Genomic DNA, 14226 nt, shown 5'->3' on the forward strand with positions numbered 1-14226 from the left:
TGGCTAAAATCCTTCATCCCATTACATTAATCCCAAAAAACAACAACCATGATCGAAAAAAGTGTACTGAATTTTTTTTAACTGGCTTAAGCTATAAAAAAGTCAATTTCTAACAGCTTCTGGCAGACAAACACACTGCTGATGCATACACAAAGGATATATGACATTCTTGATACACATCAGCCGTGTCCTTTATTAAAATTTAGAACATTTGTAATAGATAATCATTTTAATATATTTTAATGTGAAAATGTTTGTGTGAAAATTCTACCCTTAAGCGCTTAATTTTAGTGTATTCCTGAGTGAGTATTCCTACACTTTTTCTGCAGTAAAACATTTGAGAACTTTTTCCACCACTGCGCATAAGCCATCTCTGCCCAGTAAGATGCTCTCGTAGTGAATACATTACGCATACTGAGGACCCATCTGGGAGAATAGAGGTTGGCAACTTTCCCACAACTATAACTGCACAGCAGAGGGTACAGATGGGGCACTCACACACACACACATGCTCACACACTTGCCAACAACCTCACTGCAAGTTTTAGTACTGTTCACACACAAGTATATAAACAGACTCACACACCAAGCAAGCAAAGCAAAGCACACTGCTGTCTTTTTGCATGCTCTTCCTGGAAGTGAGCAGATGCAGAGATTTAGGAATCTGTCACTCAAGGAATCGCTGTAAACTGTACTTGTGCTCTCGAAGTGCAACTGCAAGCCAGCGGTGCTGCGGCACGCCTTAGTGCACGTTAAAAGAAGTTATTCAAAGCACTGATGGTCTATTAACTAATACAGACCTGTCCTTGGAAAGACACAGAAGTCTTCAGAAGATAAAAAGTGTTTTTTCAAGTGTCTTTCACATCGCTGTATTGGTAACTTCCAGCGGTAAGTGCTGCTGTGCAAAGTAAAACTGCAGTAAAATTTCAACCACAGTTGAGGATGTTATTGAGAAAATTATGTGTATCTGCATCATGCAGTAAACTTAAGCGGGACAAAAGAACATTTCAAGAGAAATGGAGCATGTCAGTACTTTGTCATACATGAATGGCAGCTTTTTTGTGGCACTTTTGGACTTTTATTTATAGTTGACAGTGCAGTGATGGACAGGAATTGTTGGAAGAGAAGAGAGAGAGGAGAGGGAGATGGGGAGGGGGATTTAAGCAGAGAAGTTGCGGTTCTGTAGTATGTGTCATCACTGTGTTTTTAATAATCTTAAAAGTATCTTTAAAAAATCATGAATATATAAAATGATGGGCTTTCATATCTTCATTGTTTTCCTCACATGTCCCTCCAATCTAGCTAGCTATTCCAAATTGGCCTTCTAACACTAGGGAGGCAGATATTTTATGAACCATGGGGCAAAAACAACCTTTCAGCATTTTGTAATTCAAGTGATCTGAGAGAAAACTAAACTTCTGCACTTCCTCGTCGCTCTGTTTTCAGGATTACACAATCACACCTGTGAGAGGAGTCTTTGGCCAATCACACGTCATTTCAGAAAAAAAGGGGGTTCCTATTGGCTGTTCTACAAATGCAGTCTTATTCAATGGCGGAAAATCCGTTGGGAAAAAGTTACTATTCCAGTATTGGCAACAAATGAAGCTACCTGAACCTAAACCTAAAGTGCAGAGCAACCCTAAATAATAGGAGCCAGACTTCTTGACAAGGAGACGTGGCAATATCAGTGAATGTTTCAGAGGTGGAGAGAAAGTGTTGCTAATAATAATAATAATTCCTTCCGCTAATTGTAGCCAAAGGTTCACAGATTGATTGGTGATTCAAGTTTATGTTTATGTAGCTAGCTAGAGTGTCAAATCAGTGTGTCATCTCAAAGACAAGTTAGCAAAGAAAACAGGACGATAATTCTAACAGAATTGCTATCTAATGGCATCTAAATCACTATCAGGATCATTGAAATGAATAAAATCAGTTAAAATAATATATTGGATTAATTAGTCTTTTTTTTATTAATCTAGTCTGTTGCAGAATTTGGCCATAATCTTGATGGAATAGTTTGATTTTTTGTTTAGAAAATTAGCTATTTTACACGATTAGCTTAGCATAGTGGCTGAAAACAGGGGGAAACTGCTAGCTTTGCTCACTCCAAAGCCCAAAAATATGCCTACAGAATACAGATACCTTAACCTCTTTTAATCCAGAAAGGGGCTATGCATTATGTACTTTATTCCACAATTCATAATCATCTTCTTTAGGTCTTCTTTACAAATCATTAAACCAATTGTATGTTGTCCATACTTTGTCTCGTTAGGAAGAAAAGAGCAAGAAATATTTTAAATCTCCATATTTCATATGTTCATGGTGAATAACTTTGAATGCACAACAACAAACGAATGTCCTTGCTCAAGTATTTCTTTTTAAATATTCCATTATACGAGTGTAGAATATGTGTAGTGTGTTGCCGTTGTAAAGGGCTTTATGTGCTTTGCAATATTCATGACCCCTTGCTGTAGGTAATAGCCTTGCACAGAACATTATAAAGATGCACAGGCAGTGTGGCATGCCAGCTCAAACTGCAGAAGAGTTCTTTAACTAATTAACACAACACAAAACCCATTTCCTCACTTTTTCCACTTCATGTAAACTTGCTCTCAGCTGTTGCTTAACAGTCTGCTGCGATTCTGTGTCATTTTCCACCATCGTCTCCAGCCAAGCCTGCTGCTGGGCCTGCTTCGCTCGAGTAATGAGATTAATGCATGAGGAGAGCTTTAACCTTGAATTTAGCATCCAACTCTCACTACAGCTAACTCCAATAAAAATGTTGCGTGGAAATTCATGGCTATGCTAATTTGGCCGGGTTGGGTTAATTCAGTAAGCGGGTTGTGAATTTTAACTTGTTATTTAACGGTCGTGGCTTTGCTGCAGCTACTTGCTGATGCTTTCTGGGTTCCTCAGCAGCTGTCAGTCTGCTTTATGGTCCTGCCTGCCTCCACTTCAACCTTGTTTGCGTACAGTCTGAATGGATGGATTGTGACAAAAAACAGCTTTGGCAAGCACTCATTATAAACACACAGACAAGCACTCATGTTTTAGGGCACACATAAACAATCAATTTGCATTTAGATGAAGAAAAGCGGATATAAAGTTAGGAGCAGGAAAAAGGAGGTAGTGAAAGCACTCAACTTGCTCATACATAATGCTGTGGAGAAAGCATCTGAATTTGAATGCGGGGATGATATTGATTAAGAACTGTAATGACATTGTGATCATAATATGAATGCAGATTTCCAGTTTACTTCCATCTCTAATGATTCTTCAGGGAACACTGATGTAATAAGACAGCGATGATGATGCCTCCTCCTCCCTAATGTCCCCCAGGTGCTGAACGAGGCAGTAGGCGCTATGATGTACCACACCATCACCCTGACCAGAGAGGACTTGGAGAAGTTCAAGGCGCTGCGCATCATCATCCGCATCGGCAGCGGCTTCGACAACATCGACATCAAGGCTGCCGGGGAACTCGGTGAGACTGAGGGACAGATGCACACAAAAGAGGAGGAAGTTAGATATAAAAAGTGAGGTTGTTCAGAAGCAGACAGTAATCATACGTTGAGAATGACAAACAAGAAGGGGTCTTATCTCCCCATATGGCTCGTTCTTTCACGACTGCACGAGAAAGATTAAATCAAGAAAAATTATGCATTATGGATAAGGATAGTGCATTTTTGGATGATGGCCAATCCAAACTCTGCTTGCTTTATTGACTTTACATAAATAACATATGTAACAGGAATTATAACATACTGTAAACAGAATATGTAATGGCGCTGATTGCACATGCAGAGCAGATGCTCCGACTGATATGAAACTCTCCCTCCGATTCCCATTTGGCCCCTTCGGCATATGTTTGGTATGAGAGCAGGATTTAGTGTGATATCCTAATTATTGTCGTTTGTGGTGATACATCTTCATACACTGACATGGATTTTTAGAGAATGTTCTTTTCACTGGCATAATTAGCAGTTATAATTATCCTCTTATCCTTCACAGTTCAATTTTAAACACAGTGCACTTTTATTTTGAAGAGGGTCATGAAGGAAAGACATTTCCAGCCAATTAAAAAAAACTACAGATGAATCTCTCTTCACAACAGTAATTATAACTATTAGAGCAATTATGTTACTAGTCACTTGAAGTACGCGTGTCATTGTTTCTAACCCATTTCGCTGACCTTTTCCAGGCATCGCGGTGTGTAATATTCCCTCAGCGGCTGTAGAGGAGACAGCAGACTCAACACTTTGTCACATCCTCAACCTGTATCGGCGAAACACCTGGCTGTACCAGGCTCTCCGGGAGGGCACGCGGGTCCAGAGCGTGGAGCAGATCCGGGAGGTAGCGTCGGGGGCAGCCAGGATCCGAGGAGAGACGCTTGGCCTCATCGGATTTGGTGAGCTCCTTCTTTCTTATAAGCAGTGGATCGTTTGTTTTGATTGACAGCAATTTATTTAGCTCCGAACTATATGGCTACTTCGATAGCTTCTTTGAGCCATATTAAAATGTATTGTATTTTACTTGTGACATAAAATATTCTTCATTTTGACAACTATTCAATTCTGATCTCATTTAGCAGTGCTAATCATCCCTTTAGTGTATTATTTTACAGTTTCAAGGTTGTCAGTTTGCTTATACAGGTTTACTTCTATTTAGGAACTTACTCTGGCTGCAGAAATCATATTTTCATTATTGACCAATCTGATATGTTTCATCGTTCAGTCTGACTGATGGTGTACAGTAGTGTTCAAAATAATAGCTGTCCCATGTGACTAACCAGATTAATTAATAAATTAGTGTATTTTTTATTGCTACATGGCAAACAAGGTACCAGTAAGTGCGGTAGATTCTCAGAAAACCAACAAGACCCAGCATTCGTGATGTGCACGCTCTTAAGGCTGTGCAATTGGGCAATTAGTTGAAAGGGGTGTGTTCAGAAATACAGCAGTGTCTGCCTTTGACTTTACAAACTCGAAACTATTTTGTACAAACTTTTTTGTTTCCAGGATTTAGCAATCCTGTGAATAACTAAACTAATATTTAGTTGTATGACCACAGTTTTTAATAACTGCTTCACATCTGTGTGGCATGGAGTCAACCAACTTTTCAGCTGTTATTCCACTCCAAGATTCTTTAACAACATTCCACAATTAATTTACATTTCTTGGTTTTGCTTCAGAAACTTTTTTCAAACATTTTTGATGTCACCCTACAAGTTTTCAATTGGATTAAGGCCCGGGGATTGGGCCGGCCACTCCATAACATCAATGTTGTTGGTTTGGAACAAAGATTTTGCTGGTTTACTAGTGTGTTTGGGGTCATTGTCTTGTTGAATCACCCATTTCAAGGACATATGCAAACTGATCCATGATCCCTGGTATGTGATAAATAGGCCCAACACCATAGTAGGAGAAACATGCCCATATCATGATGCTTGCACCACCATGCTTAACTGTCTACACTGTGTACTGTGGCTTGAATTCAGAGTTTGGGGCTCGTCTCACAAACTGTCCGCGGCCCTTGGACCCAAAAAGAACTATTTTACTCTCATCAGTCCACAAAATGTTCCTCCATTTCTCTTTAGGACAGTTGTTGTGTTCCCTGGCAAATTGTAACCTCTTCTGCACACGCCTTTTTTTTAACAGAGAGACTTTGCGGGGGATTCTTTAAATAGATTAGCTTCACACAGACGTCTTCTAACTGTCACAGCACTTCCAGGTAACTCCAGACTGTCTTTGATCATCCTGGAGCTGATCATTGGCTGAGCCTTTGCCATTCTGCTTATTCTTCCATCCATTTTGATGGTTGTCTTCCGTTTTCTGCCACATGTCTCTGGTTTTGCTCTCCATTTTAAAGCATTGTTTGCACCACTTAAGTTTTCCCCTCTCCAATCAACTTTTTAATCAAAGTATGCTGTTCTTCTGAACAATGTCTTGAACGACCCATTTTCCTCAGGCTTTCAAAGAGAAATGCATGTTCAACAAGTGCTGGCTTCATCCTTAAATAGGGGCCACCTGATTCACACCTGTGTTTTCACAAAACTGATGACCTCACTGATTGAATGCCACACTGCTATATTTTTGAACACACCCCTTTCAACTAATCGCCCAATTGCACAGCCTTAAGAGCGTGCATATCACGGATGCTGGGTCTTGTTGTTTTTCTGAGAATCTTCTGCACCTACTGGTACCTTGTTTGCCATGTAGCAATAAAAATATACTAAAAACCTGGATTAATCTGTTTAGGCACATTGGACTGCTATTATTTTGAACACTACTGTAGATCGATGCTAGAGGCTCTGTGAAGCTGGATGTAGGCAGTCTGATGCTTTGCAGTGTTGCCAACTATTGTCCAATCAAAGTAAATAGCACTTGCTCCAAAAGTAGCTTTTAGCCTTAAAGTTTCCAGATGACATTTGCTAATTTGTAGATTTGTGACATCATCACATATCTTAAACCTCATGGTTGTGTCAGAGTACAGGGAAAAACCCTGTGCTGCTTGCAGAAAAGCTGACTTTCCTTTGAGCAGCATGCATGGGAATTCATTACTATATAATATATTTCTTGTTTTTCCCCTGATGGTCTGAAATCGCTAAATTTGTGGATAGTACCTTTTTAGAAAAAAAATTCCTAAGAGGTTCTGAAAAGTCACAAAATCCAAGCAAGAGATTTATTAATGCAGCATGCCCAGAACTCATGGGAAAGTCTTTATTTTTTCAAATTCGTCAGCATTATAAATATAAGTTTCTGTAGTTTTAAGTTTTCTATGACATCTCTTAACCATAAAACTGTAACTGGGAGGTTGTGGCCTTATACAGTTTGGGAGAACTAGCTTGTGTGTATAGAAAATAAAGATTGTAATCTTGTAATCAGCTGTAGATGACTGTCTCCTCTCTGGAAGCCACAGACGGCAATGAAAGAGTCAAGTCTAATCACCTGCATAATAACATCTAATGATAAGTTTGAAAAAATAGATATCCAATAGTAAGATAATTTAGGACAGAGCCACAATATGTGTACCAAAGTAGCAGGGTTGATGATACATGTTTTTAAATAGTAAAGGTTTGGGATAGTTGCTAACTAAATGAGTAATCAATAATCAGATTTGTTGTGAGACATTTTCTGTCAGATATCTCACGCATGCATGTTCTAGTTACTGGATGCACTGTTTGAAATCTGAATTGTCTCGTGCCCCCCATCAGGTCGCTCTGGACAGGCGGTGGCAATGCGAGCCAAGGCGTTTGGCTTCAACGTGATCTTCTATGACCCCTACCTCCAGGATGGCTTGGAGCGCTCGCTGGGCGTTCAGAGAGTCTACACGCTGCAGGATCTGCTCTACCAGAGTGACTGTGTCTCCCTGCACTGTAACCTGAACGAACACAACCACCACCTCATCAATGACTTCACCATCAAACAGGTATGGTGCCTCTAAAATTAGTTGTACATCTCTCTGATATGAAGTGAGAGATGATACAGGAAAATGAATTGTACTTTTTATGTTTAACATGATCTAAGAAGCTGACAGAACCGATGACATATCAAAAAGTGATACATGTCGACTGGCTCTTTCTTATATCCCTCCAAAGCAGGCTGTACATTCCTCTCACTGGGCTGATGATTCCCAGAGATTGGTAGAACAGTTTTAAACCGGCGGACTTGCAGCTGACTTGGCTGGCCACTAGCATTCCCCAGCTGCCAGCACTCCTTTGTTGGCAACTTCCAATTATAGGCTGTTTAAACAAGCTTTTAATGAGTGGTAAAATACTCAGAACAAGCACATATGAAGAAACACAGGGGGAGTATTCACTTTAATCGGTCTGTTCTGCCTCTCAGTTTCATAACTCTTAGGTCACTGTGACCCAAACATGCCAAAGTGTGTGTGTGTGTGTGTGTGTGTGTGTGTATCTGGAGGGTGTAGGAGCGTTTATTGTCAAAGTGTGTTTTGGTGCATGTTGTTAACAGGAAATGAGCCAAGCTGACTTACTTCAGGTTGAAAAAAAAACGTCAATTGCATCATTTCTTATAAATCATTTTGACCCAAATACCTAACAGCAATCTAGCATTCTTTTATTATGAACCAATATACATTAGCATTTCTCAGCATTTAGATGGTATTCATTTTTCTCCTTAATGTAATCCAACATCCTGTACTTTTAAAATCCATGACATTTATGGAGAACACACTCATAGCCAGGAAAAGCAGTCTGTAAAGAGCCGAGGAATGCTACTGTCTGCCAGTTATTCAGCCTTGGTGAATCAGCAGCTAAACCAACCATAGCCTGCACACCCCAAATGCAATGTTTTTCATGCTTTGGGGATCAGTCCCCCTTCCATGATAAATACAAGAAACACTCTTATAACGCTAGTTATCCTCTTAGTCTTCTCCTGACCACTGCTGCCACCTGGAGGACATACATTGAACACAGTTTTTGTTAGATTCAATAGGTTAATAACTATTTGAATTATGTACAGCTGCAACACTGAATATGTTTTCATGAATATGTTTTACTAATTGTGTTATTAGTTTTTGAATACAATGTATATTCATCTGCATCATCACTATCGTGCTACTGTTTTGTATACAGTGAATAAGAGCTTGATGAGATGGAGGGATTAGTGTCATTTAAACGTCCCTTTTCTTTGAAAAGCCTTTTGTTATCTTGTCATTCTTTATTTGAAAAGCATTTGTTTGCCACCGTGTAGGGTTTTTAGAGAAAGTCTTCCCACGCAGCATCGAGCTAATGACAGCACCTCTGGGTGCGCAATCTCAAAGCCACACATGTTGTTGATTGCCAAAGTTATTATTGAGGGACTAAAATGTTTTGCTGTGCTGCTGCTCTGTGTGTGTGTGTGTGTGTGTGTGTGTGTGTGTGTGTGTGTGTGTGTGTGTGTGTGTGCCCATGCACAGATGCGTCAAGGTGCTTTCCTGGTCAACTCTGCACGGGGAGGTCTGGTGGATGAGAAAGCTTTGGCTCAGGCCCTGAAAGAAGGCAGGATACGGGGAGCCGCCTTGGACGTCCACGAGTCGGAGCCTTTCAGGTGTTTATGATCACACCTTTTTACTCAAAAAGCTTTTATTCTTTCTGTTTGAATATGATTAGACTTTAGTGTTCATGGCAAGAATCTCAAATATGTGCAAGGACAATAGAAACTCCTAATGCACCCTAATAAGCAAAGGAAATAAATGGCTGAATCTAGGACTGGGAGATTAATAAAATAGTTTTTTTCATTACAATTTTGGCCTCCAACGATAATGAAAACAACATAATAGCGATAAAACAATTATGGTGCTGCATTCTGTTTCACAATTATGCTCTTGTTTTGTCTTGTGTAATAAATCCTCCAGTGCAGTTTTCACTGAGTAACTGACTAAATTATGTTGAATATAGTTTACTAAAATGTTTAATATATGTCTAAGATTTTTCGAAGGTTGCAGCAGTGCACAACATATTTAATTGAATTAATTAGTATTTTTACTGAATTAATTAATTAACTTAATTACTATGTGTTTGGTAGTTTTCAGTAGGTTGTAGAAGTGAACATTACAACATTATCTTATCTTGTTCATTTCAATATCATAATTTTGATGTTTTTAATATTTTTTACATTTATTTGAATTATTATATATTTATATTTTCTATATTATTTATCTTTTTTATTTTTTATTAGTTTCTCAATTTAATTATGTTTAACATTCAAGAAAATCAATTCAAATCAAATCAATTGTTTTTTATTTTTTTATGTTCAATAAATGCATGATTTTTCCAAACCAAATTAATAATTGTGTTAAATAATCATGATCTCAATATTGACCAAAAACAGTGATTTTTATGATGATGATATAATATCAAGAAAATCATCTAGAATAAAGTCTTCCTTTTATAAATCTCAATCAAATTTTTCTCTTTTCTTTCTTTTAATGTCTTTGAACAGTTTTTCCCAAGGTCCCCTGAAAGACGCCCCCAACTTGATCTGCACGCCCCACACCGCCTGGTACAGCGAGCAGGCGTCACTGGAGATGAGAGAGGCCGCCGCCACAGAAATACGCAGAGCCATCACTGGTACGGAGATGTCTTTAATGCATTCCCTCACTCATAGATTTTGGTTTCTGAGCTCACTGAAGTTCAATCTTGCCCCGACACAGGCCGTATTCCTGACAGCCTCCGAAACTGCGTCAACAAAGAGTTCTTTGTTACCAGCGCACCCTGGGGAATGATGGAGCAGCAGCAGCCTCAAGTTCACCCTGAGATGAATGGAGCCGCCTACAGGTAGGAGGGGGATTTATAAGAATGAACCCAGCAGGCTGCTCACATCGCACAGAGATCACCTGTGTCACATCAACACCTGCAGCAGATGAGGGTTAGCACACGGGGGAGTCTAGATGTTCATATGTATGTTTGACACAATTCTGACTTTCTATTCTTGAATATTAGGCTGGGTCCTAGTTTTTGTGGCGTATTTATACATAGAAGTTGGCCCAAATGAATGAATCCCTTGTTAAGTTTAGACTCTTCATTTCTCAGTCTCTATATTGTCTCAACCAGAATGAACTGCTTCTCTCACACAGCCGAATGAACCAAACCATGGTACAGGCCATAGCAACGGGGGGAATGCAGGACAAATTATATACCTAATTCTCAACCAGGTAAATGAATACTTACCACTGCTGGCCCACAGGCCAGAGCAAATGAATAACATCATTAATGCAAACCAGATCCCATTAAAAAATGTAGCCCTTTTCCTGCTTCACACTCTGAACTCACATGTCCTGTAACTGTACCCACTCTACCCAAAACCGCATCAATTCCCCAGACCCCTCCCTCCACCACTGAAACACAGCACACAGAGTCACTGTGATACATCTGACACACTGGAAAACAAGAGTAGAATAGAGAGGTGGAGTCCCTTTCCTGTGAACCACCATGGGACCTTATTTTGGAAAACAATACAAACGGTGGCTACTCTGACTTCCTTCACTTGCAAAATTATCTTTTAAATTGACAAACATATGTGTAATTCAATCAGGGTCAAAAAGTGATTTGTCTCTCGCTGTTTACGACCGTACATTTATTTTTTTCTGAAATAAAGTCCCCTGAGGGACACCGGAAGGCGAGGGATTTTGTTTCTCTAAAAGTAAGAAGTTTAATCTAAATGGTGCAGCGACTTTTTTTTGTATATGATAGTGAAGTGATGGGTAAAGACAGAAAGCAGGAAGGTTTTAGTTGTGGAGCTTTTTTAGTGAGGGTAAAGAAAGGGGCATGGCGTTTTTTCATTGCAGGGAAGAAAGCAAGGGATTGAAAATCTTTTGTAAACCCCCCAGCAACAAACCCTGGACATTATCAGCTGTTTTATTTGCAATAAGAGTCCCCTGACACATGCAAATTCCCTGTAATAAAGGATCAGTTCACCCAAATTAAGAAAAAGAAAACAATTCTCGCTTACTGCAAACACTATTTATATTGTATTGAGAAGCTGAAGTCTTAAAATCCAAACCTTTTTGTCAGTAAGCAGCACATACTGATGTATTTAGTAGGCAGTACATCAGCATGTAATCCTGCACACAGGCTAAACAACATAGGGGGGGAAAGTGAGAAATAATGTTTTGTAATTTGGGTGAATGACCCTTTAAAGTCCTCCCCAACACCAGATTTGGACCCCTGACATTCTCATGTATCACGTCCACGCTGCAGTGCTCCCTACCATGTTTAACTAAATATTTTGTTTTGTAGAGGTGATTATGCTAAAACTGAGATGTTTTGATCCTTTTTGATGTTTAGTTGTATCCCCAAAGTTATATAATTCATTTAAAATGACAAAGTCAGATTTCATGTGTTGCGGTACTTCATCAGTAAAATAAAAGGTAAACTTCATTATCTGTCACAAAGCAAGACCCAAAAACAAACAGACACATTTAAAACACAAAATATTTATTAGTCATTACTGTCTGAATTCCCACATCAGGAATAATAAATAGCTAAATAAATAAATACCACAATAGCTTTGTGGTGGAAAAAAAGTGTTAAATGATCAGCCACTGAGCAGCCGCCGTTTTGCAGAATAGAAAAGTTCACTCTCAGTTAGTTTCCCTTTGCTCGTTGTCATGCCCACTGATCATCTTCTGTCCTCTTCCAGATTCCCTCCTGGTGTGGTGGGTGTCGCCCCTGGCGGGATTCCCGGACCTATGGAGGGGTTGGTGCCTGGGGGAGTGCCCATCACCCACACCCTGCCCCCCGGTACCCATCCGTCACAGGCCACCTCCCCCAACCAGCCCTCCAAACATGGCGACCCCGTGAGAGAGCACATGACTGAGCCGTAGGACTGCTGCTGTTACCGAGCAGGGGGCTAAAACCGATGTACACAAAAAATAAACCCCAGCGACCCTACAACTCACCATCCAACTGTACGCTTGACTTCAGCCATCTGAACCTACCAGCGGACTGCCTGCCGGGCAACGTTTCACACGTTTTCTTTTTATATGAAACCACTACGTGAGGACAGTGGATGTTAAAACACATGAGCTGCCACACTGAAGATCGGACTGACAAACGTCAAAACTCATGCGCCGAAGAAACTTTTCCTCCGTCATATCTGTTTTTTTGTTCTTCATTGATATTTTTGTTTTGATCTTTATTTTTGAGTATATTTTAGGGGAGATTCCTCCTGACTTCTGGGACATGTTGACATTTCCAGGTGCAGGATGGAAATCTGACTCCTTGGTTTAAAGGAAGAGCTTGAAGGAAAAGTGACTTCACAAATGATCCGTCAAGCCTCCGCTTCCCCTCCTTCCTCATCTGTTTCATGCATTTCAGCTCAAACATGTCTTGTGTTGTTTTTTTTTGTGTTTTTTTTTTACTTTCCTCTGTTTATCCTGTGTTTCTGTTGCAAGTATTTTTCTGTTCTTCAGTGTGTGTGAAAATGAATGGATTTACAGTTACACGTATGTTTAGCAGACAAGAAAAGTCAGCTGATGACGACAGACTCCAGAAATCTGGACTCCATCTTTGCTCTTTTCTAATCGTCGTGGCTCCTGAATGTAGAGACAAGATGTGGGGCAGTAAATGTGGTCTCCAGTTCCAGGAAGAATATTTCGGCTTATGAGGTTAAAAAAAAAAGAAAAAGAAGACCCTTTTAAACCAAAAAAAAAAGGAAAAAACAGACTGCCATTTGTGGTTCGATATTGTACATTGAGTGTCACATCAATTAAATTTTGCTGTTGTAACTTTTCCAACTCTGCTGAACTGAGGTACCTACAATATTTGGTTATTGTTATGAACAGTGTCCAAAATATATTCTGTTTGCATCCAAAGGACCTACAGCACCAGCGAGCGAAGTAGGAAAAACAAAAACAGTAAATCTTACTGACTCAGGAAAAAAACTAACATTCAAATATGTCCAAATCTAAACAGAAAAGAAAAACTGGATTATTGCTTTTCATGTCTCCACCTCTTTCTCCATTGTGGTATTTTTTTTATATATCAAATGTAAGTTTTTTGATGTTCAAGGTTTTCAGTCCTGTTAGATTTGTATTGCCTTGTAAAATGTTCTTATAATCATAGTCTTATGTGAACGACCCCGCCCTCTCCTCCTTATAGTTTCTTCCTCTTTGTTTTTCTGCTCTAATGAAAGCCAGCTGTGGCTCTCGGAGGCAGCGCGCCCTCTGCGAACAACAGCAGCCACATCCATCCCTTTTAGCCCCGTGACGTTAGCAAGAGACGGCTGCTAGCAGATTGTTTGGTTTTTAGTGTGAGTATTTGTATTTGTTTCTTGTACAAGGTGAACATATAGCATACAGTGCAGCTGGAAACAATAAATAAAACTTACTGTTCTGATTGATCATTGACTCTGTGAAACATTTGTGGGAAATTTATTTTTTTCTGGTTATGTTTAACAGTTATTTAAAGGTACAGTGTGAATCCATGTCAATGTCAGTGAAAGCCATCAACAGTTTTTAAACCTCTGAATAATTTGTACATGTGTGGTGTAGTCCTGTAGTGATTTTTTAAGGGGTCTGTATTCCTAGTGTTTGGAAATGTATGATAGCATTGCAGCAATGGCAGCTTTCTATGTGCTATCACTCCTTTTTTCATCTCTCTCAATGATTATACATTTTTCCATGTTTTTTTTTGCCATTTTACATATAGAGGCAGTATAAGTAAGACTACCTGTCTACCACTACTATCTTAAAATAATTACTTAGTACTTTAAAATAATGACT

The 14226-nt window shown here is 39.4% G+C and overlaps 1 protein-coding gene across 4 annotated transcripts in view; it reads left to right on the forward strand.

Annotated features, from left to right (window-relative positions):
• The window catches only part of ctbp2a (C-terminal binding protein 2a), a 71656-nt gene extending 57812 nt beyond the window's left edge, over positions 1–13844 (forward strand). For all 4 annotated transcript variants that reach the window (XM_059359104.1, XM_059359103.1, XM_059359102.1 and 1 more), the window contains 7 exons: positions 3340–3484; positions 4202–4408; positions 7214–7428; positions 8920–9050; positions 9945–10072; positions 10156–10279; positions 12144–13844. In XM_059359104.1, coding sequence (XP_059215087.1) covers positions 3340–3484; positions 4202–4408; positions 7214–7428; positions 8920–9050; positions 9945–10072; positions 10156–10279; positions 12144–12327 — 1134 coding nt within the window. In that variant the 3' untranslated portion in view covers positions 12328–13844. The remainder of the gene's footprint in view (positions 1–3339; positions 3485–4201; positions 4409–7213; positions 7429–8919; positions 9051–9944; positions 10073–10155; positions 10280–12143) is intronic.
• The last annotated feature ends 382 nt before the right edge of the window (positions 13845–14226 follow it).

Source organism: Centropristis striata, chromosome 20 (genome assembly GCF_030273125.1).
Source record: "Centropristis striata isolate RG_2023a ecotype Rhode Island chromosome 20, C.striata_1.0, whole genome shotgun sequence".
Lineage (NCBI taxonomy): Eukaryota > Metazoa > Chordata > Actinopteri > Perciformes > Serranidae > Centropristis > Centropristis striata.